This window comes from Lissotriton vulgaris, chromosome 2_1 (assembly GCF_964263255.1).
Source record: "Lissotriton vulgaris chromosome 2_1, aLisVul1.2, whole genome shotgun sequence".
NCBI lineage: Eukaryota > Metazoa > Chordata > Amphibia > Caudata > Salamandridae > Lissotriton > Lissotriton vulgaris.
The window spans coordinates 686,848,801-686,873,500 of NC_141687.1; the positions used below are offsets into that span (position 1 = coordinate 686,848,801).

Consider the following 24,700-nt stretch of genomic DNA (forward strand, 5'->3'; position numbering starts at 1 on the left):
CTCGAGATGGGGGCCTCAGTAGGTACCCACGAGAAGCAGGCTGTAGTCCAAGAAGCCTCGGCAGGGGCAGGTGATCATGTTCTCCTGGAGCCATGCACCCCTATTCTTCCCTCCACTCTACTACGCCAAGGAAGATGGCACGCACTCTTGCTAGGCTGACATCAAGGCCAGTGTAGAGGCTGCTGTTGACAAGACAGGCATGGGTCCTCCCAACCGTGGTGAGCTAGGTAAGCGGCCCATCGACGCACCGTTCTTCAAAGGAACCTCAGGAGGAGGCAGCTGCAGGACGAGCTGCACCCCGGGAGGCAAGTTGCCTCAGTCGGTGTGGCTCCTGTTCACTTTGCTCCCTTCTCCCATTTTTTCGATTTATGTTTGGACTTAATCATGTTTTTGGGGCTCAAAATCCTCCAGTTCTTCCAATGGATCAGGGAGCGGATCTGCAGCCTGAGCAGACACATTATAATTCACTTCAAAAAGCTCAGAGCTTGATGTTCCAAGACGTTTTGCCCACCAAAGATGCAAATTTGTAGGGGAACCCTAACGTATTCAAAGGTACTGACATTGCTCTCAAACTTTCTACAGATCTAAGCCATGGGGGATACAGGCTTCTTTATCCCTCCTTCTTCATGTCGCAAACAAATTTGCAGCACAAGTGGGTTTGCTAAAACCATTTTTCTTGCTTTCCCTGTGGACATAAAGAGGGCCAACCCTGTCCTTCTCTGAAAGACTTCCAGAGCGTTTGGTTCAAGAGAAAGCCAGATCCAAGTACTCAGTCTATCATTTGGCATGCAAGACGTCTTTCAAGATTAACCAAGTTCCAATCTGTGTTGTAATTTCCAGATCGTGGGAGCCCCAAGATGTAGCAGTAACTCAGCAGTGGTTGTTGTGGGGTCCTGCATCTATTCTCAGACGTCTCTTCCCAGCCTGTCAGAACATCCCCGAGCACTTCTGAATTCTGTTCCTGCAGAGTCATGCCAGTTATATACTTATCGGGTCTCACTTCTATACATGGTGCACCTAGGCCCTCTGGGCTATGTGGCACCCATTTATGTGACATATTTAATATTCAACATGTACTTTACACATGTCAAATAGTTTTGTTCTGACAAGTACTTACAGCAACTTGATGGACAATAGTGGAGGTCCACTGGGACAATCTATATGCCCTGTTTTTATTCTTGGAAGTGGATGGTGAAAAACCACATGGTGCCCTACATTCAGCATCAGACATTTAAGACTTTTTTTTACCATGGCAGCAGTTATACTATATTTCTGCCTGCAAAAAGTGGTTTCAATTTCTTTCCAGTGTTTTAGCGATCATAAACTTATTTTGTGATCTGACCATGTACTAATAAGTTTTGCAAAATAGTGAATCAGAAGAGGTCGCAGTATGACCTGCCTAAATATATTAATAAGGATGGTCGTAAATTGCAATTCATTCCGATTGGTCATAATCACAGGGATGGTGGCCTGCAAAGGTTAACAGACCACAAAGTCTGTGAATAAGTTTAAATAAACTAAAATATTCAGCACGTCTTTTTTTTTGTTTAAGTTTCTTTGCAAGTTGATAGTGGTCCTCTGCCCATTACCTACTCCCCCTGAAACTTTTATCCCCTTTCTTTTGCAAATAGGTTATCAACCCAACTTGGGAGTCTGTAACTTTTCAATTGTTTGCAGCTGTACTTTCAGTTACATGCGATTGACACATATAATACTGATTTGATACTTGAAAGGGAATCCCAAAACACACACTTTCCAAATACAGAATTGGTATCCACTTGCACTACCATTGTAGGAGTCAGAAAACGTTTATTTATTCCTAAAATGGGATTTGTGCATAGTCAAAAATGTTTTTGGGGTCACAAACTCCAAATCAGACAAACCTGCTGTCTAATAGCATATTAGGATGGGCAGTGTAAGAAACTGGAGTACTAGTTTAGGGGGTGAGAGTCAACCTCAAATAATAATCATAATCCTTTTCAGGGTGATCCACAAAGGTCACTAAAAATAAACTTGTGCTTAACATCCTGCAGCTAAACGCAAGAGAAAGTTAAAACATGTTACTCCTGGCAGGAAGCGCGCCCACAAACTCATCAATCCTGGTTCTCCCATAGCTTTGGTTGATGTACCTCCGAGTTCCCTGTATTTTTCAGCTCGGGCCCTATTTATGTGCAACCTGCAGATACCCTTAACAGCTGTTTGGCACCATTGGTTGATAGGCTTAGTAAGATTGAAGCCGAAGTTGCATATTTCTCCAGTTTTTGCAATTCTTGTCCTAAGCCCTCAGGTTTTGTGAATCCTTCTGCCATCTATCTGGCAGCCACCCATTAGCAAAATGCCACTTTTTCCAGGGACATTTCGGCTTCAGTCAAGAATGTTACACAAATAGTTGCAAGTGGGGCTCCTGAGAGGCACCTTACCACAAACCTCATGGGCCGTACCTTTAATAGACGGGACTGCAATCTTCTTTGTATCCACTCTGATTCCAATCCCTGTCATAGTAACTCTCCTTTGCGCATTAATTTACCCCCTGAAAGCGAACCCTTTCTCGCCATTTTGAAGAATGTCCCAAAACTAGAAAAACCTCAAACAGAGTCTCATGGCCAACTGAACAATGAGGTGTGCCATTGGTTGGCAAGACATTCAAGATTCTCTTTGCTGGACTATCATAATATTTTGATGATTCATCGGGTAGACTGGATTGGGCCTTCCGTTAAGGCTGTCTGTGGAGATTGTGTTATAAACTTTAGATACCCGTCACTCGCTAGGTGTGTCCTTTTTGAGCAACAACGACAACATTTTCCTGTAGAAGGAAACATACATTTGTGACTTTTAGGTTTTGTTTACCTGCATTCACAAGCTGGTATTGTTCTGACGCATGGCATGATTTCGCAAGTCCCGCCTCAGGGGGTAGATTCCACTTTACCATGCAACAACCAATTTACACCCCTGGCAGATCTAAATGACATGGATTGATACCAGTATATTGATGAACTGAACCCTCAACTTAGGGGCATGTATCCTTTTGGAATCTGATCAGTTATTCGGGCTGAAATGGGACTGTTGCTTCATCCCTTCCATACAGTGAGCTTGAGGGAGCTCTAGAGGGAAACAATGTTACACCTTGCGTAATTTTGCCCAGATGGTTGTTTAGATCTTAGGGTGAAACTGATCTGTTGAAACATGACTGGCCTAAAATCTAATTTGGCTGATGCACATTGGCTTACCTTCATTGCTGGTTTTGACCTTATCCTGTTACAGAAAACCTGCTGTTGGGACCACCCTAAGTGGGAAGGATACCAGAGCTGCTGTGGGCAAGCCCGTAGATCTCTGAGAGTCAGGGGCAGTGAGGGTATTATGGTCTTAGCTCGCACAACATATAGTTTCAAGATATATTCAGTCCCCATAAAACACGCAGGGATACAGATCATGTGGGTGGTACTTCCCAGTCAATTTACTGCTTGTCTTAATAATTTTTATAATGCTGTGGGACCAAATAATTCCTTATGTAACTCAGAGGATTTGTTCTTAACTGTACATTGTCTTTGAAGAAGATTTTTTAATATTCCAACAGGGTGGGGTATAAAACCAAGCTGGGCTCTAATCCCACTGTACTTCAGCCCTTCCAAGTGCTCCAGGAGGTTTGCACTCTGGGAAATCCGGATCATAGGGTTGCAAATCTGTATACGTTTTTACTCCATCTTGGCCTGTATAATGGAATGGAATTAAGAGGTGATTCTGATTTTGATATTCCTACTTTTACTGGGTAGGGACAAGGTTCTGTTATTCATTATGTTTTGGTTTCCCTCCTCATTGGTAAACTAACTCTTTCTACAGTTATCTCGACTTTAGAGACTACAATCCCTCTGGGGTTTCTTGAGTTTTTTAGGGATAGCTAAATCTCTAGCTGTGATTGGCCCCACCGCCATCTTTTCACATGGTCAAAGACTGATGCTCAGGTAGCGGGAAGTTGATTTTGCTAAATGTTTCATCCAACCTACCCATAATGAAAACACCCTAAACCTGGTTGGTTTGCCAAGAAGTGTAGGCTTGCAAAAAAGCAGTTGCGAGAAGTTTTAATGTCTGCTCCTAGAGACACTGCCAGAGTAGGAGCCTATCGTGCTGTTATAAAATAGCTATTAGAGGCAGAAAGTGGGGTGCTAAGCTGGAGATATGGGATAGTTTGGTTGCAGCCAGGCCCGGACTGGCAATCCCCCGGTGCGCCGCAAGGGTGGGGCCCGGTTTTGGGCCCCTGGGGGCCGTTTTTGTTACTGGGCCGTTTTTGAGCACGGCGGCACCTCCAACTGCCCCCCCCCAACCCCTGAGTGAGGAGGGGGGGGGGGGTGGAAGCCGAGCACTTTGCCAGGGCCGGTTGTGGTTCCTAGTCCGGCCCTGGTTGCAGCCACCTCACATAAGGATACTGGAGCGTTCTGGAAAATCATAAATCACCCTAAGACCTCTGAGAATACAGTTCTGGGCACACGTAATTGGGTTATCACTATAGTGGAAATGTCTCGCTTCACTCGAAATACCTGTGGTCAACACCAGTATGTGATTTAAATGTCTTTAATAAAAGAAAAGAAAACAATCAGCCAACACGTGTTTCATCACATAAGGGAAGTAACCCGTGACTTCTTTAGGCCTGTGTGGTGATGCAGGGAACTAATGCGATGTAGCAAGGCCAGTGATAATTCCAATCAGCTGCGGGGTATCAGGGAAGACCAAATCCGGTCGACTTCTTGGTTCCCGGTGGGCTAGGGAGGCAGCCCAGTATGGCGGGCAACTCCGGGTATATTACCACAAAGGGCGGTGTGGCCACTGATTACATGTGGTCCTCAGTGGGGGTGTGAGAAAGGCCTGCTGCAACGTGTGGATGCGATGGACGAGCTCTCGAGAATATTACACCATGGGTAATATGTTCAGGTCAGTCCTGTGTCTCTGGGATGCTAAAGAAGGCGGGTGCACAATTTAATTAAGTATCTCAATGCTGTCTGATGAACTGGGAGGAGACACTGATCCAGTCAGGTTCTCCGGATGCGGACAAGATCTCTGAAGGTCTGGCTGAAAGCTTGGGGTCCAATTTTAGTGATGTTCACTGTGATAATCACTTTAAAGCCATTTACTCTTACACGGGCCTTAGGGATTGTTATTCTGAAGATCTATTTTCCCAATGTCAATTAAATTTGAAATAACCGAGGTATGGGCGGCGATTAATGACAGTCTCTTGAGGATGGCACCTGGGCCTAACAGGGTCCCAATAGGCCTATTCAAGGAAAATGTGGAATTTTGGGCTCTTGTTATCACAAATGTGGTTAACAATGTTGCTCTTAGTGGCTTCCCTAAGTCATGGCACACAGCTGTGGTCGTCCTTGTTTACAGAAATGAATAGGGTTGCAGAAATGACCAACACTGCTATAGGTCAGTTTTGCTTCTGAATTTGATGGTCAAGGTTTTCGGGTGCATCGCCCTTAGCAGGATTGAGTAGTAGGCCAATACCAACCATGCAATTTCCCCTATACAATATGGGCCTAGGGAAGGGCTTGGTACCATAGAGCATTGTTGTAACCTCCACTTAGTCAATAGCAAGTATATGCTGGCTAAAGGGCGCTTGCTGTTCATCTCCTTTATGGACGTAAGCAGTGCGTTCAACGAGTTACCCATTGTAAGCTCTGGAAAATCCTCTCCGATTTAGGGCTTGACGAGAACCTTGTTGTTTTTCTCCAGGCCTTACATTGCGGGGTATGTGCATCTGTTACATATGGACCAGGGGGGGATGTACTGACGTTCTTGAGCCACAACGAGATGTCCGCATAGGCTGCTTCCAGGCCACCCGTTTTATTTCTACCCTACAAAAATGGTTTGAATGAACACCTACAAGTTTGAGGGAAGAACACAGATATGATTAGGACAAACATTGTCCTGGCTCTGCTCTACACAGATGAGGCTGGCCTAATGTCCCAAACCTCGAATGACCTGAGGTCCCTAATAAGTAGTTTTGTAACATTTATGGAGGATTTCGATTTGGATACTACCTTATCCCAAAGAACATATGGCTTGTGCCCCACGACAGGTAACGAAGGTTCGTTTTGGATCAAAAGCAGGCATACTGAATGGGTCATTGACTTTCCATATGTGGAGGTTGTGTTTGATCAGAAATCTGCATGGCCGATCTGCATAGCCAACCAGTGCCTTAGCTTTAACCATTCTATGGGGCACTGTTTGACATCTGTAGGAGAGAAGGCAGGAAACCAGTCTTGCCTCTATTAGAGGGTTTTCAGCACAAATGTTTGCCAGTCATAATGTACTGTGAAGGTATCTAGGGTACCAGGATGTTGAAATAATGCAGGCTGAGGAGAACGTTTTTTGTCGGTGTCCCATCGGCCTGCTATCCTCGACCCGCACTTTTTTCTCCATGAGGCATTGGGCCTTTCCTATGTGCCTGATTAGATCAAGGTGGCTTCCTTAGTTCTCCGGGTCTCCGCCTGGGCAAATACCTCCCTCAACAGAGAGATCATTGGTGTCTGCTTGAATTGCAAGAAGGTTTTCTGCTCCACATTCCCTTACTAAAGCTGATATCTCCTGGGACAAACAACTCTTTATGAAACATAGCCAGCTATCCAGGGAACTACAGCAGTTGAAGAAAACCCCTTTCAATGGGATTGTGTCAATATCCAAACAACAACTAATCTTGAGTAGTACTTGATCTGGGTCTTGAACCCCTGCGAATAGTCACTCTTAGGCACATTCTGACAAGGACCATAAGAACCTTACTTTGCTTTCCCCTAGAAACCAATATGAAAATGGTTCTGTCTTAGTTTGTTCATGGGATGAGTCCTCTGTGCAATCTCTTGAACATGTTGTATTTTTTGTTGTTGTAAATACTATGAACTATTTACTAAAAGGTTTTAAAAACCTATTCTCAAACTATATGGATTTCAGGAAGCCTGCTTTGCACTTTTTGTGCATTATACCAAACATCCCAGTCTGTTTTAATTTTGGAAGTTTTCTAAAGACAGCCCTTTCTAAAGTCATGTAGGCTTTTAACAACATTTATTCATCCTATTTTCTTTTCTTTGAATGATGGTATATTGACATTTGTTATGCTTTTATTATTGTTTTTAAATAATCAATTAAAGCTCTTTGATTGAGTGATTGATTGACCCCGGCGGCAACAGGATTTCATCTCCTACAGTTTTCATTTTGTCCCAGTCTGAGCTTTTGGTACCAAAATGTAAGGCTTCAGCTGGCATCTAAACTCGACATATCCACAAACATGTGAAACCTGCTTTAGTCACAGAATTCTTAATTGGATGGCGCACAACCGTTGCTTTACTCGTAATCAATAATCCAGATCCTCACAGAGTTAATGAAAGAAAGTCAAGAGAAGAAGCTAGGACAAGAAACATTTTTGGAGAAAAATACTGGCTCTGGTCAGATGGTATATTATTATCGACAGACTTTGCATGATGCAATTATTCATCTTTTGTGCCATTAGTACGTGATGTAATTTCCTACATATGATAAATGCACCTGGCACGTGCATTGTAATATCATATGATTTTCATTCAATGATGACAGCAAGTTATCAGTCTCAGTGAATTAGAAGGATTCATGAAAGAATTTATCTTCAGGTAGTGCACCTGAAACCCCCAATAGCTTAGTTTTTTCTCTTGTTTTCAAACTCCAAGTCTAAAAATATCTAGTAATCGGGGATTAGGAACATACGAACACCAGTTTACAACATAGGCCCTGGTTTTGTTTGAGTTTGAGTTAACTGAGCAACACTACTGAATGGAATCTTCCTTTAGGCTGCACTGTTCCCATGAAGAGCAGGGTCAAGACTGATTTGCACATGGCTGGGTCCAAACTGGGGTGGCATGGTGAGCAAAAGAACAATGGATTAAACCAAGATCTCTTGGCTCTGTCCATCATCTTCTTGTGTTTGCTATGTTCACCCTAGGTGGCTAAGGGTATGCCCAGACATGGGCCCCTATCTCGCTGTGCCCCTAGATTCAAGCTAGTCTGGCTGCTGAGGGGTGAGACCCCTAAACCGGTCCCTGGATGCTAGTTTACAGTTCAAGGAGGATCTGGCCTGGCAGTTTGGGCTGGACTGTTCCTATGAGGAGCAGGGTCAATAATGATTTGTGTATGGCTGGGTCCAAACTGGGGTGGCATAGTGAGAAAAGAATGATGGATTAAACCCAGATCTCTTGACTGGGGCTGAGTGGTTGAAAAGTTTCAGCACTCCGTCCATCATCTTGTTGCGTTTGCTGGAATTTTACTTTGCCTTAGTCTGAGTGCCAGGTTTTCCACACATGTTTTGGCAGAACCCTATCTGAAATATCCAGCTGGTAATTCTGGCTGGACAAATTGTATGGGGCTTTGGCTGCAGCAGTAGACAAGCCTTATTACCCATTTATTTTGACAGGTGAAGCATACAATGCTCCCCATAAAGGAAATGTTCCCTTCTCTCCTAATCCCACCACTTTTATCTCCCTCTTCCCATCCCACCCATTTGTCCTGGATTACATTACCACCTGCCTTAAGCAGGTGGTAAACATACGTGTTAAAGTCTCATGGAATTGAGTATTCTGTTAAGTTTGGTGACCGAAAAAGTAGTCCCACATGGTAAATTCCAATTTCATGAGGCTTTACTGGTAATATACTGGTTTCATATTTACTACACGATTAAGGTAGTACTGTGTAACTTGTTATCAGGCATGTAGTGTTGAATTACTTTTATCTTCGAGACAAGAAATGTTCCCCGTGGAGGAGAACATGGCGGCCGAGGAACATGCCGGTCGCAGCTCTGGGAGCTCTCAGCTATTCGCAACGTACTCGTACTTAATGATGCCTAATGCTTGAATGTCGACCTAACTCAATTATTCTCAATCGGTCTCGAAAACAGAACGGATACCAGTTTTAGTTTTTTGTATGCAACGCTCTCACCTTGAATGCTGTCTCACCGATGTGCTGGGTTGAAGAGAGCAGCCCCGCTTCACGGCGCCCAAACCCAGCCAGTTCACCTGCGCCGGCCGGTCCACGCTGCACTACAGCCGCCCTGGAGCTCTGGAAGAGCCACAGGGCAGCAGCACGAGGTTACCTCCGGGTGAGTGGAGGCAGCGGCAGTACATGCGCTGCGGCTGCAAACCTGGGTGACTCGGGCATCAGAGGTAGGGGGGATAATGAGGAGGCTTGCCCAGATAGGGAATTGGGAGGGCAAACAACAGGAGAGAGCAAAGTAGGAAATAAGGAGTCACTGGGGAAACTCGGGGAAAGTAGAAGTAATGAAGAGTGGCCTTTTGCCCAGAGTTTAGCAGCTTGTGTGAAATTAGTGCATCCCAAAAAAACAGTGCAAAATTCACAAAAGCCCCCCCCCCCCCCCCCCCCCCCCCCGGCCACCCCCTCCAGGGAGAGACTAAGACTGGAAGTTAAAAAAGAGGCAGAAAGCAAAAGAAAAAAGCAGAACCTTTAGACTCTAAGCTAAAAATTATTCCCTCTTTACGTTCGTTTTTCAAAGTACAGCCATCTGTTCTTAAATTAAAAAGGCCTCCCTTGACAAAAGAAGAAGGATACAAAAACAGCGGTGAAAAAAGCAAGGAAGTAATAAGCGCAGTGGATACTACAATTCTTGATATGGAGAGTGGAGATCAAGTCAGCAAGATTAACAAGGGTTTAGAGGTTTGCGCCCGAGACATCCAGCACACACAAGATACATTAGCCATCCAAGATAAGGGTGATATGGCGAACAGTGATCCTGGGGGGCACATCCCAGAAAAAAACAAATCCTCAAACTTACCTAATACAAGTGAAATTACCCCCGGAGTTAGGGACCCAGTAGGTCTAACAGCTACCTCCCTAGAGGTAATGATGGGGAGTCTAGCCACAGAAATCAGGAAGGGCTTTTCAGTATCGGAGGCTCTGGGGGTTTTGTGAAAACCTGGAAAAAAAATTAGATTCATTGTCAGACAGGACGGAAGTCCTTGAGAGTACAGTAGAGGAGTTAAAAAAGGATCTCGCAAGAAGTAGAGGGGAAATCCAGGTACTTTGCAAGGACGAACAAGGCTTGCAGGAAAAAGTTGAACAACTTGAAAATAATTCTCGAAAAAATTATTTGAGATTATTAAATGTGCCTGAAGATAAAGAGAGGGAGGATTTGAAATCATTTGTGGTGGCCCTTATAAAATCCGCAGTCCATATAGAGGAAAGTGAAGAAGATATTTCTAAGGACATACAGAGAATACACAGGGACCCATTTAGGAAAAATCCGGGAAGAACTAAACCGAGTAAAATCCTTATAAACTTTCAGACATATGCAATTAAAGAAAAAATCTTACTATCAGCATTGAAATGAAAGTCCTTAAAAGGCCCTGATTTTTCTTTCAAAATAAGGTCTGACCTATCAATAACTTTAGACAGACAATGGGAGCTCGGCAAGCGCATGGACGATTTAAAAAACATGGGGCCAACGTGCAATTAAAATTCCCCGCCTCACTACGCATTATGTGTAATAACAAAATGCATATGGTTAGGAACATAAAGGAAGCAGATGATCTCCTAGAAAACATAAAAGGTGGGGGGGGGGGGTAGTTAAGAAATCCCCTTCAGTTGAGAAAATAGGTTGATTCTTACACAATGGTTCATAGATTATATAGGGCTATTAGAAATGGAGCTCAGAGCAATCAGAGCTAAAGCTAACTAGGACTAACACGTCCAAGGAGAAGAAGCAGGGGTGGGTTCTCCAGGGTAGGATGGGTAAGATGGGTGGGGATGGGGGTGGAAGGGCACAGGGTGGGGAGCATATGGGAAAAAATCCCCCAAAAATCCTCAAGATCCTTAATTTTAGTCAGAACAAAAAGTTACGTCTATTCTTATTTTAACCTGGAAAGTTAATATTTTACGAGTAAAAGGACGAAGAAATAAATTAATACAATATTTCAGAAATTCCCCGGCACACATTTTAATATTGCAGGAGACACACCTGTTGAAAAAGGAGTGCTCTTTGAAAAACAAGGATGGGTAGAACAAGTTTTCTGTACAAATCAGAGTTGCAATGTAAGAGGAGTAGCAGTAATAGTGAAAAAACAAGCAAATATATGGGTAACAGAAACAAGAGTGGACAAAGGGGGAAGATGGATTATAGCAAAAATTAAGATAAATGACAGGCCACTGACACTTGTAGGCTATTACGGCCCAAATCATGATGATTGCGAGCCCCTAACAAATCTTTTTACTAACCTTTTAGATTTCCCTGATCCCATAATTATGGGAGGTGATTTTAACGTTGTACTAAATCCCAATTTAGACACATCTAGTAAAACCAGAACAACTCCAACTCCTAAGTCACGCAATCTATTAAAAGCTATGATGGCCCAGCATACACTGTGTGACCTCTGGAGAGTAAGAGCAGGAACTGCACAGGGTATGTCCTTTCACAATAAGAAATATGGTAGCAGGTCCAGAATCGATTACTTTCTGGTAGATTGGTGTCTCAGAGAACATATTTTGAATATAGAATATAAAGCTGCTCATTTATCAGATCACTCCGCAGTTCTGTTAACACTGAAAGACAGCAGTAAGGACGTAGAGAGAAGGTGGTCACTGGACCGCACGATATTAACTGATTGTGAAATAATGGAGAACCTAAAAGAAGAGGTTAGATAATTTATTGAAATTAATAAAAACACAGCCCCAAACGGGATATCATGGGACACTTTAAAGGCCTTTATTAGGGGCAAAATTACAAGTCTAACCTGTTATAGAAACAAAGTATACACAAAAGAAATATTGCAACTAGAGGAGGAGTTGATGAGAATAGATATCGAAATCAAAAGCACAGATTTAGAAGAAAAAAAATAGAATTAGAGAAAAATCAGTTACTAACAAAGAACCAATTAACAGAGATTCTCCAAGGACAGGTTAAAAAAAGGTGGGATGCTAGTAAACTAGCACATTTCGAATACGGGGAAGGGGCTAGCAAACTCTTAGCATGGAAAGCTAAGGCAGACCGAACTAAGAATAGTATTAAGGAAGTTAGGGAAACTCAATCTGGAAATTTATTGAGTAGTGAAACTGTGATCAACGAGGCCTTTAAAGATTTCTTCAGTGATCTCTATAAGGAGAGTAAAGATAAAGTAGTACATGAAGAGATAGAGGGTTGGCTTTCGGAATGCTCAAAACCTATAGATGTTAACCAAAAAAATAGTCTCAACCAAGAAATTACACAAGAGGAAGTGATAAGGGCCATCTCAACTAGTAAAAGGGGTAAAGCGGCCGGTCCAGACGGAATACCAACGGAGCTATATAAAATCTTAGCAGAGGTGGTGTCCCCCCTGTTGACTTTGGTGATGAATGAGATACAGGGCCAGGGTATAAACCTGCCAAAGTTTTGGAATGAGGCCACGGTCTCTCTTATTCTGAAAATGGGAAAAGATCCAACAATATGTGAGTCGTATAGACCAATCTCTGTCTTAAACTCTGACTATAAAATCTTTACAACAATCTTAGCAAATAGACTATCAAAAATTGAAAGCAGTATAATACATAAAGATCAGAGAGGATTTGTTAGAGAAAGATATCTACATGAACTCACGTATGAGCTAATAGGCGCTATCGATTTTGTTATAATAACACTAGATGCCTCAAAAGCATTTGATAAGGTAAGATGGTCTTATCTCTTCACAGTACTAGAGAGATACAACCTGGGAGACAACTTTTGTAGAGCAATCAGGTTAATGTATGAAGAACTGGTAGCAAAGGTCTTGGTAAATGAGAAGTTATCTTCACCTTTTAAAATTTCCAGAGGTACAAGACAGGGCTGTCCTCTCTCGCCTCTTTTGTTTAACTTCTATATGGAGCCTTTTGCTTTTAAAATTAGACATACAATTGATATTCCACCATTTCATCAGGGAAACTGGGTTCGGAAGGTTGCGCTATATGCGGATGACCTTATGGTCTACTCATCAGATCTGGAAAGAGCCTTAGCAGCAATTTTAAGTATAGCAACAACATTTGGAGAAGTGTCAGGGTAGTCAGTAAATGAAAATAAGACAGAAGTGATGGCATGGAATCATGCAGGTGGCAATCCCTTAATAAATAAGGAGATTCGATATCTAGGTAGCAGGATGTCTCAGGAAATAAATGTAATTGCAGAGAATAATTTTGAGAGGGTGTTTAAGGAAGTTGCTAAACTAATGGAGAGTTGGGTGCATCTCCCATTAACCATTTTGGGTAGAGTTAGTTTAGTCAAAATGACTATCCTACCAAAACTCACCTTTATATTCGATTCTATACCTCTTCACTTTGAAAAAACAACCATACAAAAAATACAATAGGCTATAAATTCATTTATCTGGGCAAACAAAGGGGTTAGAATCTCATGGAAAAAATTGTGGAGGAGAAGGGAGAAGGGAGGCTTAACCCAGCCAGACATCCAATATTACGCATGGGCTTTCCAAATAAAGAATTCAAGAATGCTTACAAAGATTCCGGATACCTCCATAATAGGTCGAATGTATATTGCAATGTTAAAGGAGTGTCAAATAGATGGTTTCTTTTTAAATTTGGGGATCCAAAATTCTTGAAAAAAGTTAAATTGAAGGTGCTACAGTCAATGGCAAGAATGTGGTACTAAATTATAAAATTGGATTATTATACATTTTTTGGGAGTCACCAGGTACCCCAGAGTGTCTTAAGCATGAAATGCAACAACACCAATTAAAGTGGTAGGCATTGAAATATCTGGTGACTTGACAAAAGAAGGAACATTATTACCTTGGTAGTACTTAAATGAGATGATGGCGGGGACGCTTTCAAAATTCAAATACTTGCAACTAAAAAGCTGGAACAAAGTAAAAAATTGTCACTAGGAATGGGGCACGCCCTAGAAGATCAACTGGTAACTAAATCACCAGGAAACAAGGAAGTAGCACTATGGTAATGGCACCTACTGGATACTTCCGAAGGAGAGTTTACTTTGCCCGAGAAACTGTGGGGGAACTACTTGCCGAGAGAGAAGCTGCAGGACACTTGGCAAGTATCTATGCGCACACTTGACCAAATAGTCAAACCTGCTTTTTTAAGAAGAAACCACCTTTTTCACTGCATAGGGAGAATATATCACCGGAGAAGTTATCAAAGATGGGGAGAGGAAGTTGAGCTAGCTGTGCTAAATGCGGGCTCAAAGATGCTACGGATGTACACATGTTCTTTCAATGTCCCGTAATTAGTGAATTTTGGAGCAAATCGGAAACAACAGTATCAGGTATCTTGGTCTGCAAATAAAGGTAAGCCTCTCCCTGGTTATATTTGGTGTTGCTGATGAATATACAGGCTGTGTTAGAGACTTGTTGTTCACTGTCTTCTTACCGGGGCTCACTGCAGTACTACCAGCTCCCTGATTCACGGCTGGGCTTGGCTTCGCCCCCAACCTCCAAGAACGACGGGCCAGGCTTGGCTCCGCCGGTCCGACGAAAGACCACAATCCCCAGGATCCCTCGGGGCATAACGGTGACGCCACCACCGAGCGCGCCAGAAGGCGCTTAAAGCAGCGGCAGGTGCAGAGTCCCCTGTTGTTCACTGTCTTCTTACCGGGGCTCACTGCAGTACTACCAGCTCCCTGATTCACGGCCGGGCTTGGCTCCGCCCCCAACCTCCAAGAACGACCGGCCGGGCTTGGCTCCGCCGGTCCGACGAAAGACCACAATACCCAGGATCCCTCGGGGCAATACGCTGCCGCCACCGAGCGCGCCAGGAGGCGCTTAAAGCAGCGGCAGGTCCTTCGTCCCGCGAGGACACACGCGGGACGCGCCGGACGAAGCCAGGACAAGGGGAGGACAGTCTGTGACAGTCCGTGACTGACCGTTACTGGGCTAGGCCAGGACCCCTGCCTGTTTTTCTAGAGAATTATCCTTGCTACCCGTCAAGTAAGAACTACCCTTGTCAACATATCCCTGAAGTCTCTGTTAATTTATCCAAGTGGTTAACGCTTTTTGTCTACTTGGCTTTGGGGGTGATACTCCTAGTTGACTATTAATCAATTTTTTTCAACATGTCCAAACAAAGGTCTTCATCTGTACCTAATACTATAGACAATTACCTGGTCCAGGTAGTGAGTAAAATAAATAGCACAAGACGGATATCGTTGGGCTTGAGCTCTCCACCTGTCATCTCTGTGCAGAGCTCTCTGCTAGAACCTACTGTGTTAGAAGTTCCGATACAGGTACATAGTAGTGATATGTCAGTCACCGAGACAAGCCCTAATGTTAATCTTGATTTGAATACATCCTCTGCTGTTAACTTAGATAATGACCCAGGGGACCAGTTAAACACGATAGAAGATGACCCCCTTCTCCTGTGTCTGTGCCTGTGACTAGAGCTATTAGAGCATGTAGAAAGGGTCAGAGCAAACGGGGTGGGTTACGCTCCAGTAGGAAAAGAACAGCATCTTCACCGAAAGCCACAGTTATAACAGAGGTGAACGGGAAACAAGGTGAGAAGGAGATATTAGGTGATGAATTTATTAATAAGCTAGTGAGTATAATTGACTCCTAGATGAAATCTATAATCAAACCATTGGTAGCCAAAATTGACCTATTAACAGCCGAAGTAAATAGATTAGGGGGACTGATAAATAAGACAGTGGAGGAGGTGGGTAACATTCCAACTTTAGTTAAAAATAGGGTTTTATCATCGATAGTCCCTCCTAGGGGTGGGATAGGGGGTAATGATGATGTGATTCCAGTCCCGCCTCCTACTCAGCAGCCAGTAGACAAAGGTGTCCGGGCACCGGTCAATAAAGACTTACCACCCAATTCTACAGTGGTTGGAGTAGACCAAGGCCCAGTTCAACTTATTGTAGAGGCTTCTCCTCTTGTTCTGGTTCTGGCCAATGTACCTCCCCTAAAACCAGGTCAAGAAGAATCTACTTCCTCTTTGATTAGCAAAGCATACCACTGGCTATGTAATAATATGATATCTCTGAGGGGAAAACAACAGCTAGCAGGGGAAATCACCATGGCTACAAGGGTGGAGTGGATAGGGAACAATGCGAAAAAACTAAAAGGAGACTGTGTAGTTCTGCATTTCCTAAGCCCAGAAGTACTCCCCGAGCTTTTAAGATATATATTTCCCCCGCAACGTAGGAATGCCGAGATTGTTCCGCTGTGATTAGCATGAATGCCTTAAGTCTTGAGAAAGGTCTAAGAGCATTAAATGGAAGGACGTCAAGTGACAAAAATGGGTCCATGACATTCGACAATGGGCGGCACAAGAGCAGAATAGATCACGTACTCTGTAGTCTGCAATTATGGCCGCTCTTATGTGACATGGAGGTTGTGTGGAGGAGCGAGAGTAATCACAATCCTCTGTGTATAAAGCATAAATGGTGGTCATTACCCAATAGGACTAGCAGCTCTACTGCCCTCGTTCCACCCCTAATTGTCCCTACTAACGATATGCGTAGGTTGAGATGGATAAACGTTGTAACTAATCAACAGGCCATGGATAACATCAAAATCGAAGCTGATAAAGCGATATCAGCTATGGAACATACGAATCCTTCCAGATTTGAGCTGAGGGGCGTGGCTGCAATCCACGATACTCTTTTTTCTGTAATCAAAAAACATTTTTTGAAGCCTGTAAAGGGCAAGAGAGCTCCCAAGAATGCAAAATGGTATAATGCCCAATGTAGGGACGCACGCAATGCTCTAGGTATTGCTCTAAAGGGTAGGGATACTATGGCTATTCAATCCGCTAGAATGAAATATAAAACCAGTATAGCGAACGCAAAGAAAGCCTGGGAGGAGCATCACTGGTCCGAATTAAAAAGAGCTAGTGATAAGAAAGACTCTAGACTGTTTTGGAGCATTGTTAAATGGGGTGGCGAGGGGAAACCTGAACCCCCAAATAAAAATGTCCCGGAAGAAGAGTGGGTAAAATTTTTTAGAACTCAGTATGCTGAGACAAAACAGGTTTCAACCACATAAATAAATAAACTATACCCACTTCAAAGATAATCTCTTCAGTCTACAAGAAATCCTGGTGTCTTTGAATACTGTGAACAGCGGGCGTGCACCAGGCATGGATGGTGTTCCTGCCGACGTCTTTATTAATGATAAAGAACGTTGGTGTGAGTATATTTGCCTCCTCATCAACAATATTGCTAAGGGTGCAGAGATACTGATATCCTGGCAGGGAGCAGTAATCATACCAGTGTTTAAGAAAGGTGACCAATCCCAGCCCGCCAATTACAGGCTGATTAGCCTTATTGATACCATACAAAAGATAATAGGGCGTGTGATTGTGAATAGGCTTCTTGACTGGGCTGAGGACAACGATGCTCTGTCACAGTTCCAAGCGGGATTCTGTAGGTCCACAAGTCCTGTGGATCAGGTTTTCCGCTTCAACTTACTGCAATGGAAGACCGTGGTGCTGGGCGGAGGCAGCCTATATGCGGCTTTTGTCGACTTGCGGGCTGCCTTCGACCTAGTGCCGCGGTCGAAGTTGTGTTCTGTTCTTAAGAACCTGGGTGTTCCTGATGATTTACTGTCCCTGATAATGCGGCTTCACGAATCAACATTCGCTAGAATCCAGTGGGGAGGTCAGGGCTTGGAGACAGCGGACTTCCCGGTAGAGTGGGGCGTCCTGCAAGGTTGCTCAATGGCCCCTACTCTATTTACACTGTTTATTAACGGTGTTGTACCCCGCATGATATCGGCAGAGCTGGATGTGCCTACATTAGCTGGCACTAAAATTCCAATTTTAATGTTCGCGGATGATACGCTCATTCTATCAAAAACCCCGAGTGGCCTTCAGCGAGCATTGGCTATCTTTGATCTATTTTGCGGTGAGCATTGCCTGGAGGTCAATGTGACAAAAACTAAACTTATGATTTTTAATCCTCATCCTAGTTTTAAATCTAAAATCATTATGAATGGTCGGCCTTTAGAAGTGGTGAACATTTTTACTTATCTGGGTATTCATATCTCAAATGAGAACGGCTGGATCAAACATATAGATATAGCTACATTGAGGCATAGGCAACTATCAGGTGCTATTAGTTCCGAGCATAGAAAATCCCTGACGAAACCTATAAAGCCTGCTTTGCAGGTATATGAGGCAAAGGCTCTTGGTTCTGCACTATATGGTGCTGAGCTATGGGGTTTCGAGAAGGTGGCTGCCTTACAAATCTCAGAAAATAAGTTCTTTCGGTCTATAACTGGTGTCCCGAAAAGTACTCCCTTGCTGCCCCTCAGGTACGATTTGGGTAGAAAAGCGGTTACAGACTTGGTCAGACTCTGACCAATTCTGTAATGGAGAAGGCTCTGGACTACGCCCGAGCTTTCTCATTATGCTGAGGGGTTTCTAGATATCATCAAAGTGGATACATTCCACAAAAACAGGTTGCTTAATTCCTTGAAAGTAATCCTGAATGAACTTGGAATGGGTTTGCTTTGGCCAGATCCAGCTGGAACAACTTTCCCTACTAAAAGTGCCTTAAAAGAAATTTATTGGGAAAAGGTAGCCTCGCGGGGTTGGAGTAGCACTATCTCAGGATCTATGGCTGAAGGATTTTTAGAGGCTAAGTTGTACCCCTCCCTGGAACCCTACTGGGATAGTATAATCAGGCCTGGTGACCGAAAACTTCTATTCCAATTGAGAGCAGGTTCACTACCTCTCAGATCTTTGACAGCTAAATGGGAAGGTGACCTGAATGTTAGCTGTCCTGCTTGTGGTTGCTCTAATGAAACCAAGGGCCATTTTTTATTCTCTTGCACAGCCTACTTGGATCCAAGCCGTGTATGGCTAAAACCGATGTGCAAGAATTTAGGGACTACCAGTAGCACAGTTGCCTTGCGTATTATATGCACCAGTAGCAAGATATGGATATTAATAGCAACTGCCAAATACCTTGGATGGGCATGGTCGATCAGACAGAGACTGCTAGCCACTTGACTATTCTCTGTCTGGGTAAACTGTATGGTTAAATAGGCAGAGACTGCTAGTCATTTGACTATTCTCTGCCTAGGTAAACTGCCCGTATAATCTATCCATGTTATTCTTTAAAGAAACTTGTTATTATTGGGTGTTTTTTAATTCTTTTAATACATTTTAATGGATATTTATTGATATATGATATCTTCAAATCTTAATTTGTACACTGAGTCACAAATTGTAAATAATATGCTTTATCTTTTTACTGTAATTGATTGATAATCTGATTGTATTTTTTAACTGTTCTTGCTTTTATGAGTGAAATCTCGAATAAAGCATAATTTGACTTTGACTTTGCAATCTTGCTAGCTAGGAGAGAGATATGTCGAAAATAGGTGAGCAACATACCACCACAGTATGCAGAATGGTTGGAGTCTCTCATGTATATGTCCAGGATGGATTTATCCGGTAAAAAGTCTAAAAAGAAAGCCTTTTGGAATTTATTACAGCAATGGCTGGGGAACACAGAAGAGTTGTTATAAAGTTTATTTATTTATATATTTACTTATTTATTTTCCTTTGATATTCTATCTTCATAATGTCCAATGATTACACCGGCAAACAAACTCCTTTGACTGCTACAAGGTCTGTCACACTCTTAAAAACCATAAGCAGTTCCACTGTTCACACCGTGGGAGAGATAAAGCTGCAGAAAGGTGGGGTTCCACTAGAGTAAGCCCATTTATGGTCAGCAATCCTTCTCAAAAACAAGGGCAGAAATAATGGACACCCTACATTATCTCTCTTTTTGAGGTGAATGAGGACAAAAAAAAATATATATGTAAATGCTTTCATTGATTGATTACTCATTTTATACTTATTATCAAAACACTGCAAAACGAACACTGGAGAAAATAAAACAGTCACTAATCTGGGCAAAACTAATCATTTATCTCTTCGACACGCTTGTTAAATATTCTTGCAATGTAAGTTGTTTATACTAGTTTTTAGTGCTTTAATTTAGGGCTGCATGATGACAGATTTTCTCATTTCAAAATATTCTTCTTGATCTCTGGTGTTCTAACCTTCCACCAGCTGGAAATGCCATTCTTGGACGTGACTTGCATGTTTTTGTCTTAGATCTTACACTGGTTAGTTGCCTGAATGCTGGTGCTTTACTATAGGGTTGTGTGTCCATTCTTCTTGTGTTCTGTAGCATTGTTTTGGTACAATTTCTCAAACATTGTAACCATCAAATTGTGGTCTTTGCATTCCTTAATTTCTTTAGGGGAATTGTTCCTTTGACAACTTCCATCTCTGACGAGTATCAAAATAACATTTTAAGCATTCTTAGATTTCTTTGTTATTACCCTGCTTGGATATATAACGTCTCCTCAAAGCCCTTATTTGAGCAACCCACTCAGGTCATGTCTTTCTACTAGTGTTCTTCTCTATGGTACTACTCTCAGCGTTGCTGTATTCTTCTGGGACTAGAGAGGTGGTGGTCGCCTGATTACTTCTCAGTAATCTGTATTATCCTGAGGCTAAGATTTCTTTGGGAGAACTGTCCCTCTTTCTGCGGTTCAATGATTAAAGATTAGGCATAATATATTATGAAGATATGATGATACAGGCAGGAGAAATGTGGTGGTCGCCAATCTTGGGATTCCCCAAATCATAAGGCTGGCAACCACCAAAAGGCCTTACGTATGCACTAGCACCATTTCCCGATTCGGTAAAGGGTCACCAATTCGTTAAATGGGTTTAGAAATGGATACTGAGTTGCAGTTTAAAATCGGCATGTTTAGAGAGCCACTCCCAAATTGCCATTTGTTATGTAATGCACCAATGGTTTGCTACTGCTGTTCCAGTCACAAACCCTTGAAAAGGTACCGACTCCTTCAAAGGAGATGGTAACTCATATGCAAAGGGGAAGAGGACTCCCTTACCTTTATGAATTTTGAAAAATATTTTGGGGGAGTGGGCAAAGATTCAGAGAACGACCACCAACTTCTAAACACAGCCACTTTGCTTTAAGCAGAGGATTACGTTATTGACAGGTAATCACAGACACGGTGGTCTGCTGGCCACCATCCTATTGATGATCTCCAATCATACATATCAATGAGGTAAGCCAAATTGCAACCCAGTCTGAATCCTTCTTTTCCGAACCGACCTATTAGTACATGGGTCTGTTTGCAAAATGTGACTTCTTTGCAAAAAATTGGTGCACGATTTGCAACTGGTTTTTGAGAATAATATATCTGGCCCGTAGTTTTAATGTTTCTATTCTAGTAACAATAATGCTATTTTCAAGCATAAGCTGTACCTTAGAGAGCATGGACTTTGGTGAGTAATATGCAGATGGTGGTAATGCATCTGCAAATGTTTGACAACACCAATGAACTAGTGTGTGATAACATTCACATTGCATTCCCTAAACACTGCACTTATACTGCAATGAGAAACTCTGCTGCTCCATCCAAAAGAGAAATTGTTTAAAGCATAAATTATGCATACTTTTTGTAAATTTAGAACACATCGATAAAACCTTCTCATGTGTGAGTTCGAAAATTCTGTCTTTATGTAACTCTAGGTATGCAAATCATGCTATTTCTCTGATTATCAAATTGGAAACATTTGTAACGCAAACATGCAAAAATGCAACAGTACAGTTTGTTGTCTAATACTGTTCTAATTAATGTCTCATTACCCGCCACCTCCTGTTTTCTGTAATTTCATTTCAAAGGCCTCCCACACACCTTCTTGTCCCAAGTACAGTACCCCTTGTTCGAGTTGCTACTGCTACAATAAAAATGTCCTCGCTAAAGCATTGCACTGCTCCAATGAGCTAGTACAACGCTATATCAAATAAGTTATATAAAGCGAAAATTTCAATCAAATCAGATGAAGAATTTAAAACTTCCGGTTTCATTGGAATACTTAGCAACTGTTTTTTCTTGAAATCTCTATAGTCAAACTGATATCGAATAATATTTTTTCAATATTAAGTTTATCAATATAATACTGATTGAGGTGAAGACTCACCTAGGAGTTCCTCTTCTTCTACAAGACCACTGAAAACTCGCATTGCATCACATCCACAGCTTTTACACTCTTCTAGATCGAAGTCCTGGAATGTGAGCTAAAGGAAATACTGATTAATTTCATTATTTGTGTTTCAAGAAGTATTTTTTGTTTGAATTATAACTCCACAAAGTAGAAGGCGTGATTAGGGGTGAAATCCATGCCTAATTTACGTTTGATATATTTTTCTTCACAATGTAATGAGGTGAACTACAGATTTATTGATTACTTTTTGCTGTTTAATAAAGTGCAATCAACAGCACTATGGAACTGAGGCACAACAATACTAGTGTTAACATAATGTACATCCACACATATAGTCGAAGAAAAATGAAATATGCTAATTTACAAACTACAATCAGTGAATTAAGCAGGTGAGTGGAGGGGACACTTACAATTAATGAAAGAGATATGGACAACCTGATTAACTTGGAAATAAAAGTCTGGTGGAAGCACCAAAGAGCAGAGCATATGATGCCACGTTCAAACAATATAAGGACCAGATAGAGTAGGAAAAATAACACTCAAGGGTGATATACAGGGGGAGCCTGTCCATATGGGCATGAGGGGTGAAGCCCCTCAACACTTGAAGGAGGGAGAAGGGGAGATTGATAGCATGGTCAGCAAGCCTTCGACTGCCTAGTTTAGCAGGGAAGAGCAGCAGAGTAGGATAGAGATACACTAGAAGCACTGTAGATGGCCAACTTCAATATCACTCAGTGTGTGTCTGTGAGGCAGCAGCAGCAAGGGCATGCAATTATGCCCTGGCTCCTGATAAGCGATCAACCTTGAACCACATTGCTGCTCACTCTGCGGCCAGGGTCTACCTCCTTACACTGCATTCTACATCTGCCTGCACTAGAGGATGACATAGATAAGGAGGGAAGAAGGGGGTCTTTGACTGAGCGTGCATGAATGTATATATGAGTGAAGATGTGTGTCTGTTTGAGAGAGAGCCTATATAAATGAGTGTGTCCTCATTGTGTGTACTTGTGCATTATGATATTGTAGAGATGATGTGACTGACTGAGCTCTACCACTTTCAAAGTCCACAAGCTGCCATTGACAATGTAAGAATAGAAAAGGGAAAGGCAACAATGGCAAAGACAGGAGAGAATAGAAGAACCAGAAGAGAACCCTTAAAAGAGCCAGGAGATTAAGGTGGTGATTAGAAAAGCATATTAGCTTGAGACAAATGCAAAATATCTTTGAAAAAAGGAGTTTTGTACAGTTATATAGGCAGTCATTTGTGTAATTGTAACATGTGTGACAAGGTCAAATGTTTTGTTTCTGGTAACAATCTGAAATGCTTCACAAAAACCTGGCATGACAGGCGTGAGGTGCACCTTTGTCATTATCATGTCGTGCCAGTACAAGATACTACTATGGTTTGAGATCTTTTTCAGATATCAACTGTCTGATCTCATGCATAAGTCTCATTAAGGGATGTGTGCTTTAAGGTGTAGCATTAATTTGAGACAGCAGGTTTAGTCATTTGTCCAGAAACTAGTTCAATGATTTTGTACTGCGAATGATAGCAAGATTACAATGGTACGGATTTCTTAAGGACAACACAAAAAAGGTTTAGGAAAGGATTAAAAGCATTTGTAGTCAAAATGGAATCTTGCTCTACTCGTTGATTTCGATTAACAGGAGTGGAAGAGGATTTACCATTGAGGAACAGCTGAGATCGATTTGTCAAATATGATATGATATGGGCCCGTTTAGGACTAGACCATTAATACCTATAGCATTTTTGATGATTGACAGTGTGTAAGACAGAAAATAAATCATGGCAAGCCGTTAAGTATGCACGGCAGATCAAGACCATCGAGAGCAAGACCTCAGTGTTACACTCCCATCTAAAACTTAATTTTAAAATGTCAATTAATTGTCAGGTATATGTTAAACTATTGAGAAGACACACAACTTTCAATAGTCTTTCCCTAGAAGGGAAGAACTGAGGCAGGAAATAATTTTTTAAGATCATCCGCATGCTGAGGATTCTTCATCAAGCAAAATAAATGTTAATTAACGTTTAGGGATGTCCAAGTATCATGAAGTTGAGGCAACTGGAACTCAACATTTTTGGGTTTAGAAGCAAATCACCTTACGGCAAGGTTGGCATGCAAGGGCAGTGAGTAGGAATGTATAGGGGAAACAACTCTTCACTGCTGATTGACAAGGCCAGGTAAATTCTTTAAAGCATCCATTCTCTTTAGCAAGGCTGGGGTTGATTTTGAAATCCCTGTGGTCCTGGCCATTGAAGGGCCATTTTTCACTGAATAATGTAATTCCATGTACTCATCCTTGTAAAACATTTGTGCTGTTGTTTGCTTCCTCATGCAATATTATTTTTCCTGCTTGTGTCCCGAGCAGTTTTGAAGTACTGATTTACTGTTGTCATTTGTGATTGCCCTTTGTCGTTTACAGTCCAGTGACTAATTAAATTGTGACAAAACAGTGCACTTGCATTGGTGTCAGATGACATCCCCAGAAAGAATCATAACATCAATTGTTCCTATTTCACTTTGAATTTTATAGACCGATTGTATTGAAGACCAATTAAAAAAAATTGCCTCCTAGATTGTTTATAAAGAAGAAGTTGATGCTCAACAATCCCACACTTCACTCAAGTGAGACCCCTTGCTTCCCTAGCTATATAAAATCAATATTAATA

General features: G+C 42.2%; 1 protein-coding gene across 2 annotated transcripts in view; it reads right to left on the reverse strand.

Moving 5' to 3' along the window:
• OVCH2 (ovochymase 2) overlaps nt 1-24,700 on the reverse strand; it is a 1,017,769-nt gene that overhangs the window by 286,919 nt on the left and 706,150 nt on the right. The window contains exon 13 of one of the 2 annotated variants that reach the window (XM_086955909.1): nt 21,982-22,078. The exons of the other annotated variant lie outside the window; for it this stretch is intronic. Within the exon in view, the coding sequence (XP_086812035.1) occupies nt 21,982-22,078 (97 nt within the window). The remainder of the gene's footprint in view (nt 1-21,981; nt 22,079-24,700) is intronic. 2 annotated transcript variants of the gene reach the window in all.